General features: G+C 38.1%; 1 protein-coding gene across 1 annotated transcript; it reads left to right on the top strand.

Annotated features, from left to right (window-relative positions):
• The first annotated feature begins 6,918 nt into the window (after positions 1–6,918).
• Positions 6,919–9,438, top strand: LOC131618861 (uncharacterized). The gene is made up of 10 exons (XM_058890017.1): positions 6,919–7,059; positions 7,223–7,490; positions 7,596–7,717; positions 7,891–8,042; positions 8,129–8,267; positions 8,380–8,495; positions 8,582–8,702; positions 8,793–8,963; positions 9,066–9,128; positions 9,223–9,438. The coding sequence occupies exons 1-10, from the start codon at positions 6,919–6,921 to the stop codon at positions 9,436–9,438; spliced, it is 1,509 nt and encodes a 502-aa protein (XP_058746000.1).
• The last annotated feature ends 9 nt before the right edge of the window (positions 9,439–9,447 follow it).

A 9,447-nucleotide genomic window follows, 5' to 3' on the forward strand; every position in this document is an offset into this window, starting at 1 on the left:
CCTAAAAGGTATGGTGCAATGTATTAACCAGTGCATGATATGCATGATATGTATTTGCATGATACTCCGATGATAGGTTGTTGATAACCAAAGCCTATATAGCTTGCTGGAGTTGCAGGTTTGTTTGATAAGATGGGGTGTGATGCTAGCGCGATTCCCCGATCCTTGTTTTTGCATTTGAAGATCGTAGTTAGGAGAAAGATTTGTAAAGTGTGGGAACACCTTTTTTCTTTTGTTGTGCGCCTTGCCCCAGTTTGCCCCTTTGAATTACTCCACGCCTTTAACCTTTTGAATTGTTTACTTTATGGATTTGATATCCAATGCCCCAATGTTTAGTGGCAAAAGATGCATATGATCTCCAAGCCATGAAGGAAGTGCCCTGAGCAATAACCTTGTCATATGCTTCGACGTTTTAGATTGCAGGGTATGCTCTTGATCTCCAGGATATGGAGGGTTAACCATGGTGTTCTATCCTTTGAATTTGAATTCTTCCCATATTTGACATGCCCCTGATTGCTGTTGCTTCGAGATGTGCCCCAGGTCATTTGAACCTTAGAAAGAATGCCCCTAGTTAATAGGATTTTTGATTGCATGCCCCTGCAACGCTTGGAATTTTGCCCCTGTTAAGGGGAACCCCCTAGATGTGATTCCCCCCATTCCAGAGTCTTTATTAGAAAGATCGCCTTTGATTAAACCAATTTCGAGATCTCCTCGATGCTAAGTGTATACTTGTAGATGACGTTGTACCCTTTGAGAAATAACTCCAATGCGTATGCATGTTTTGAAATTAAAGTCCGTTATGAATTAGGACTGGATGATTAGAAGTGAATGCTTGAAGAGGCGTAGTGATTAGAAGTAGTTTTAACAAACTTAGGAGTCGGTATAACAAATCCTGCTTAATATGCTTTCATAGTTAACCTTGCCTCAATTAGGACTTTTGAATGTTGTAACTTGGCCTGGTTCATGTTTTAAGAAACAATGGATATAAGGCTCAAAATTTTATTTAACCCACCCCTTTCTCCTTGATGTTCTCCAGATCCTAAAGTTCGCCTAATCCAATGTGTTTTGTTTGTAAGAGAATCGTTTCAGTTGAGCAGAAGCCTTTAGTGAAGATCCAAGCATTGATGTGAAGCTTTGATGGTTTAGCAGTCACCAGATTATCCTTTGTATTTCGCCTTTGTTTTTATCCCTTATTTTTGCATGAACCAATTTCTTTGAGTTTGGTTCATCGGGATGCCCTAATTTTTGCCTAAGTCATTTTCGTTTTCTTTTATGGAATTTTCATTTTGACTTAGCGATCGTTTTCCTCTTTTTTTTTTGAATGCTCCTTTTGATCTTTGGATTTTGAATATTATGACTGCCATGTTGACTTTGATTTGTAAGCTTCGATTTTGATACTTCCTCGATCTTGAATGATGTATTGAGGAAGAAATATGTTGTAAATGTTACCTCCATTGCTTCCTCAATCTTAGATGAATGCGAGGATGAAGATGTGCTTGAACCTTTTCTTTGCTTGATCCTTTGTTTGACCCTTGTGCTTGAATCCTTGCTTGGATTGACTGATTCTCTTGACAACCAAAATACACCATTGAATTAATCGAAATCTACCCTGCCCCTGGTTAAAATCAAGGTTTATTTGAAAAGTATAAACAAACTCCAACTCCTGGCTCGAGGGGGTAACGAGGGATTAACATCCTTATATCTCCACTGTTTGGGAATTGAAACAGTGCCTGTACATCCTCGGCTCGGTCTTACCTTGAAAGCATATGTTTAGCTAGACTCAGTTATTTGTATTCTTCATCCTCCCTCAAGTTTGTTAATAATCCTAAAAATAGAGGTGTGCGACTGGAAAGTCGTAGTAGTGAGCGAATGAATTGACTCCAAAACCCGCATGGTCATCCCATTAGAATTGCTAATCCGAAGGTACAACTTTTTGAGTAACACTTAGCGGTCGTAGGGTTGAAATTGTGAGCATGGTAAACACCTATTGATCCTAGGGATAATCTCCTTTGTAGATCCACTGACCTTGTTTCACTCCTTAGTTCTTTAGACTTTGTAGAAGTGAGGGTAACCTCGAGTCCTCCTTGGACATGTCAAACCTATCGGGAATGAATTGTTAGCGGTGGGTTTTCGTCGTATCGGAACTTCATGAGTTTCCTTTGACCGAACCTCTTTTGCTTTTTTCTAAGGATAGCACCACACCATTTGCAACCTTCAAAGTTTGTAGATTGATAGAAAAACCTGTGGCCTTTTTGCCCCTTGGTATGGAGTTAGCATATGTCGCATTCCCTCCATCGTAGTCACGCATTTTTGTTCGGGGTATTGCCCCAGTTGGATTAATCCTTGCCCCCAGGTTATCGTAGAGCGTCCTTGTAAGTTTGCTATGTTCGTAGATGAACCCCCTTATGACTAGATACCCCTTGAGTGTATCTATGAGGGAACTTCGTTGTTGAACTAATCCTTGCTCAATAATAACCTTTGTTGCATTCACAATCCTATTACGACAAGGCGTGGACATGTGGCTGGCATGGTGAAAGGCGTCCTCTTTTCCTTAAGATCATTCTTAATTGTTTATCCTCCTTCTTTCTCCTCTTTAGTTTTTCTCCACGAATCTCGGGAAATTGGCTAGTGTGGGCGAAGATGCGAATGTAAATGTATGAATGCATGAAAATGCAAATGCATGCGTATGCGAGAAACTCCTTGTATTATAGATGTTACGACACGCCAATGGAAATCCCTTAGATTAGGGAATATGCAGAAGGTAGCGGCTGGTGACCGTTCAAGACAGTCACCAAGTCTCATGGCCATCGAGAGGCCAATCAACGTGTACTAATGAAGTTGTCCTTAGTGGAAAGGTTCTCTATGCGGAACACAACCTATATAAGGACGATACCGGATGAAGTGAAATCCCTACAGGCTAGGGATGAAATACGTATAGATGGAAATCCAAACCCTACAAGTTAGAGGGTGCGTGGGAATAAGCACGAGGAGACCGTTCAAGACAGTCACTGAATCGCATGGCCATCGAGAGGCCAATTGATGTATGCTAATGAGGATGTCCTTCGTATGAAGAAATATAATCCCTACAGGCTAGGGAACTCGTAGATGTAGGCACGAAGTGACCGTTAAAGACAGTCACTAGATCGCATGGTCATCGAGAGGCCAATCGACGTGCGTAAACGAAGATGTCCTTCGTGGAAAGGACACGCAGTTGTAAGAGTACAAAGATATAAAAGGAAACTCCCCATAGGTTAGGGGGTGCGTAGATGCGGGCGCGGAGTGACTGTTCATGACAGTCACTAAGTCTCATGGCCATCGGGAGGCCAATCAACGTGCATAAATGCAGATGTCCTTCGTGGTAAGGACATGGTCTTAGAAATGGGGTCCCTGCAGGCCAGGGAACGCGTAGTAGTACCTGCAAAAATTAAAATGCAAGGCATCCGCAGTATATAAATTGCATATATAATAAGCACGTAAGCACATAAGCCCTAGGTTCATGGGTTCGACGTAACGGCTTAGGGTGCCTACCCTTCCCATAGGAATGTTCTAGAAGGTCTCATGGGATCGTTCGTAGCCGCCGAGACTTTTTGTCTCTTTGGATTTTGGAACAACTCATTAATCCATGAGGTTCGAATTTTAGGGGTTGGTTCCCAGAGAGATCAGCCAAATACCAAGTCCAGCCCTCAACAAGGTCAAGCCTCGTATCAGACCTTTCCGGATATTCAACCCACTCTGAGTGGAATTATAATAAGACTCGTAGGCGATGTATTTCCCCTCTGGTCATTATTATAATCCCCACGCTTAGGTTTAACGCAATTTATATATCCCAGAAAGCGATAAAACAACACATTCAAATAAATAAATATTTAATTGAATTGCGATAAATAAATAAATCGTAGTGAATAAATGAAATTGCAGATAAATAAATAAATAAATAAATACAATTTAAATATTTATAAAAAAACCATAAACCCTAATCCTGGCAAATTAGCCAAACCCTAAAAATTCGCCAAAAACCTAAATGATTCGCCAAAACCTAAACCTTGCCAAAACCTAAAGGAGCATAATAACTTACAGTTTTGTTATCACTATCCCCAGCAGAGTCGCCAGCTGTAGCAACCTGCCCTAAAAATTTAGCTTTTAGAGTCGCCACCTATTCTGAAGGGCGAATAGGAAACCCTACACAGTTTAGAGATCTAGGTAAGTTATTATAATCAGATCGAGAGAAGGTGTTAGGCACCCTCAACCCTTTCCTATTGGCTTTGAATCTAAGGGTCAAGTTTTATGGCTAAAAGTTAAGGTTAATAGCTAAAGAATTGAATAGGGGGAAAATTGAGATTTTAGGGAGGGGGACTCGCCTTGTTGCCAAGTGCCTACGTATCTCCTTATGGAGAATCAGAGTCAACGTAGTTCGGGGACAGGGTTGTACGCCTTAGAATTAGAGAGGGTTGTTTGGAGGCTTTTTGAATGACCTATCGTAGTTTTTGAAATGCGAAGTTCGAAGGTATTTTGAATTACCTTATCGTAGTTTTGAACATCGTAGTATTGAAGAGATGAAAATCTGTAGTGACATGGTTTAGTGTGTTTTAAGATGTTTGGGCGTACAACCCTGATTTAATATGGCACCGTTAGTTGCGATGATCAATAGGTTTGATCATTATAGTTAACGGATTAATGGGCATTGCTGGTTACTCAGATCGATAGATTGATCGTCGCGGGCAGCAAATTAAATGTGTTTTAAATTTTATATATTTTTATCTCTCGTCTAATGCAACTAATAGATTTAGTCGGGTCGAGGAGAGAATTAATAGGAGGTTAATGTTTTTTTGCCAAATGGGATTGGGCAAACCCTAATGCGTTTGGTAACTTTTATAGGGTTTTTGTGATTTTTATCATTTAAATTAATTAAATAAATTAACCGAAATAATCGAATAATCAGAAAAAATATTATAAACCTAAACCTAATCCTAATTTTATTATTCTACTCCTAATTATATTATATTATTTTAATTTAATTTAACCATTAATCTAGAAAACAAAATAATAAAAACAATAGAAAGAAAGAAGAAAGAATATATATATATATATATATATATATATATATATATATATATATATATATATATATATATATATCTATATATATTGCATAACACCTGGGCTTCAATCGTGTACTGCTACTCTATAGAGGAGTACCATGGAGTTCTGTACTCGGGACCTTTAGATCTGCATGAGATGGTGATCCAACGGAAGAGATCTGGCGCGTACGATAGGGTGCATAGGGTCACGCACACTGAATCGGAAAGCCAAATTTGTTAAAAAAAAATAAGTAACGCGCCTGGGTATCGAACCCAGGCTCTCTCGCCTACTGTTAATCAAAGCCAGCTTCCACTATGCCATGAATCATTCGCTGCTTGTAATTGGAACAAAACACATTATATAAAAAAACAAGCCATTAAAACTCAAAGCAAAAATCAGACGCGCGCTGTATCTCTTCTTCCTCGCGGCTGATTTCTGAAAGTGCAGAACCTTTAGGCAACGGTTCTCACGCGTTGCCATAGATGCTCCTTATTCAAACCTGCAAACCAAAATCCAAACATGCCAAATAACAGCCCAGAACACATATACATTAGCTTACGATCGTGTTGGTGCCTTTAATTCGGTCTCAAATTGCTTCTAAGTATGAATCCCCTTTTCACGAACACAAAACCCCAACAATGGCGAAACTGTGATTCTTCACCAAACCTCAAATTAAACGCATCAATGACGTTCCACACATTATCATGAATCTAAATATACAACTAAAATCTATTAATCACACGTGTATAAACGGAAACGAATTCGAAAATTTTTTAGGCAAACCGTGAGTGCAGTTGTGCTTTCTTGATATCTTGAACCTGGAAATTGATTTGAATCCCTTTAGGAGACTCTTATAAACGTATTTAAATCCTCAAATCCTCTGAAAAGTGTTTGCAAAATAGGATTCGGAATGGCTTTTTTCTTTGAATTTTCTTGAATGCGTGCCTTCGGTTTTTTTATTCTAGGAGGCCGAAAAAACTCCCCCCCTCTTGTCTGCAATTGTTGTTTTGTTATATATCATTCAATTAGGTCAACATTCAATCAAAAATCCTCTATAATTGGAAGACTAAGATTTGATTTGGTGCAAATTATTTTTTTTGGAAATCTTCTAAAACCGTATGAACTCATCAACTTATTTGGTCTAATTCTCTTTTCTTTTAACAACAATAATAATAAATAAAATAATAATAATTAATACTAATATAATAATAATAATGAAATTACTATTAATAATCTAATGATATTAAAATTACTACCAATTCTACTGATAAATAATAATAATAGAAATAATAATATTTACTAATAACAGTCCTAATAATAACTAATACTAATTAAAAATAGTGAACCCAATTAATTAAAACCTAAAATTAATCCTAATACTACCTAATAATAATTAAAATTTTACAAATGCTAAACAATAATCGAAACAAATGTTAATAAACCCATAATACCCCCAAACAACGATAAAACCCTTGTAGCAGTCAGGCCCAACGTTCGGGTCCTAAACGTCTGTTAATTACACCCTTGTGTTAACTCAACCTGATTTATAAGAGAGCGGGTTTGACAATAGAAATGTCAAACCCCATGACTCTTAATTTTGAACCTTATTGGATTAACGGACGTAGATTTGATCGGGCAAATTTTAGGGTATGACATCATTGTAAAGTTATGCTTGGGTCTCTGCCACAAGAACAATGTGTTTGCTTCCGTCGAGCCCGTTACGTGTTTTTTGTTATTCAGAATGTTTCGTGCTTGACACCCGCCCGTTCCTTTTCATTTTCATTTAGAATGTTTTTCGTTTGGCCTGATAAGTTATGCTTGCATTCTACCACAGGAAAAATGTCAAGGGCTCCCATTCTCATAAACGATCTGGTCAAGGGGAACCAAGTCTGGAAAATGCTGATTAGGGTTGTTGATCTTTGGGTTGTTAATGAGAAGAATGGCCATCAACACCTTGAGATGGTCATTCAAGATGTAAAGGTGTCATTTTTCCTAACATTACAAAGCGTTGGTTTGTGTTTTTAAAATTTTCCACTGTTTTCTTTCTGTCATAACATCTACTCTTTATGTTAATAGTTTTCAAAAAACTTACATTCTTATGTGTATCTGGCAAATGACCATTATTAAACGATGCTCTTTGCAGGCTGATAAAATTCATGTCACAAGTTGGAACAGAGATTTCAAAGATTGGTTTGAACAAGTGAAGGAGCATGAGACTTATATTATGTATAATGGAGAGCCCATTGACAACGAAGGTCCTTTAAAAGTCTGTTCTCACCCACTCAAACTCGTCCTCAACGGAGGGACTACGATGATGAAGGCAGAGTTACCCGACATACCAACCCACAAATTCATTTTTCATCCTATTGATAACTTTCTCAAAGGGACGTACAAGCATGACATGTTATATGGTGAGATATGACTATTTTATTTTGTGATATGGTTTACTAATTTGTATCTCCTTCTGTTAGCTCACATATCCATGAATGCAATTGTTTTTAATATTGCTTGACCAGCTTCATACATTTTAGATGTTATAGGGGTGTTGCAAGATGTTGTTAAGACACAAATGGGCGGTGGTGGTAGGAAATCTTGCGTCAATATTACCTTGCGTGATGTCGAAGGGAATGTTATCGAGGTGGCATTATAGGAAGCTTACGGCAAGCAATTCATGAACTACACTACCCCGAACAACACTTCTGGGCCTACAATTATCGTTTTGACCCATGTCTGGTGCAAGCCAAATTCAGGTTTCAATTAGTTTAAAATGCAACATACTTGATCTTTACATTTATCTACTTTAAGAATTAGATCACTATTCCATGTTTCCTGTTACACTGTCCTTCTTACAAACCTTTGCCTTGCATTATAGTTTCCGGTCTTCCGTCTCTTTCGAATGCATGGAACGGCTCTAGACTTCTCATTAACTTGGACCATCCACAAGTGGCAGAATTCAAAGCTAGGTAATGTGTCCACTTATCTGAAAAAATTCATCAACTAATGTGTTTCAATTCCATAAATTTATCTCTGAAAATCATGTTGTTTTCAGTTTTGGAACTACTGCTTTATCCGGTATACCTGCCCTTTCCCAATCATTAACATGCGATTCTTCCTTTCAATCTGCAAACAATTTCTGGACTAATTTGAGTGAGGTCAGGAGTATCCATGCAATCGCTGCACTGGCAAAGGTTTGGCTGAATTTACAAAAATTCTGTTCTGAATATATTCTTATATTCTTTCTATGTCATTAGCACGCAATTAAGCTTTCAATTCTGTTTTCCATTATCTTCGATGCAAAAGGACTCTTTCGCAACGACTATTGGCACTACCGTCGGTTTCAAAGCTTCCAAGAACGGATGGTATTTTGAGTCTTATGCTTGGTCATCTGGAAATACAGACCCTGAACCTGTTTCGAAGTGAGCACTTATTCTTGCCCTTTTACCCAATTGCATATCTTACTAAAATATCTATCAATGACCTTAAACTCACTTATTCATGGTAGGTTCAAAGTTGAGGTTGAAGTTGTCTATGGTGAACACAATGGAACATTTGTTTTTTGGGATAAGGATTGTATTCCTTTTACAAAATTGACTGCTAGGGAATTAAGAGAGGTTATGAAAGAGGTGAGTTTTGGTCATTGGCATTTCGCTTTTATTGCATTATGCCGGTTACTTTCTTATTAATCCTATAGTAATTTCGTTTTTTTTGCATAGGCTGGAGAAGACAATCCTAAAATTTGGCCTGCTCATCTAGATGTTTTGTTGAATAAACAATTTGTGTTTCGTGTCAAGTATCAACAACAGTACCGACAATTCTCTATCGTGAAAATACTTAACGAGGAGGGCCTTTATGAGAAGTTTGACAATTACCTCACCCCGGATGAGGTGCATAATATGTTTCATGCTACTTTTGGAACTTCCATAATCATTTAGAGTACTTCATCATTTGATTTACATTAATAACACATTGGTTGTTTCATGTTACAGACCATGCCACCTCAGACCATTCTTGAAACGTCCACCACTGCTCCGATACGTATTCCAAACCAAGTAAGTTCATGGATCTTTACTTTTGTATATTGTAAAAAACAGTCTACTGTTAACTCCATAAAATGATTAACTCTTTTCTATGTCTCATTTGTAGCTCACACAAACTTCGGAGCAATCAATCGGTGCTGAGCCATACTCGGCTGCTAACCCGACTTGGAGCCCAGAAGCAAGCTCCAATAGTACTCCAGCCAAGAGGGGATCAGAGTCAACCTCGGTTAATGATATCATCCAAGCTGAGGAGATCACTCCCAAACAATCCGCCACTAAGGCCAAGACTGGAAAGAAGCTTAAGCATTTGAAGAAAGAATGATTTGGTGGG

This window comes from Vicia villosa, linkage group LG7 (genome assembly GCF_029867415.1).
Source record: "Vicia villosa cultivar HV-30 ecotype Madison, WI linkage group LG7, Vvil1.0, whole genome shotgun sequence".
In the NCBI taxonomy this organism is placed as follows: domain Eukaryota; kingdom Viridiplantae; phylum Streptophyta; class Magnoliopsida; order Fabales; family Fabaceae; genus Vicia; species Vicia villosa.

Excerpts from the sequence above, each read along its gene's own strand:
- LOC131618861 (XM_058890017.1), top strand. The coding sequence starts at position 6,919 with ATGTCAAGGGCTCCCATTCTCATAAACGATCTGGTCAAGGGGAACCAA. Across the intron at positions 7,718-7,890 it reads TCGAAGGGAATGTTATCGAG|ATCACTATTCCATGTTTCCT; the intron begins GTGGCATTATAG and ends TTTAAGAATTAG. Across the intron at positions 8,268-8,379 it reads CAATCGCTGCACTGGCAAAG|GACTCTTTCGCAACGACTAT; the intron begins GTTTGGCTGAAT and ends TCGATGCAAAAG.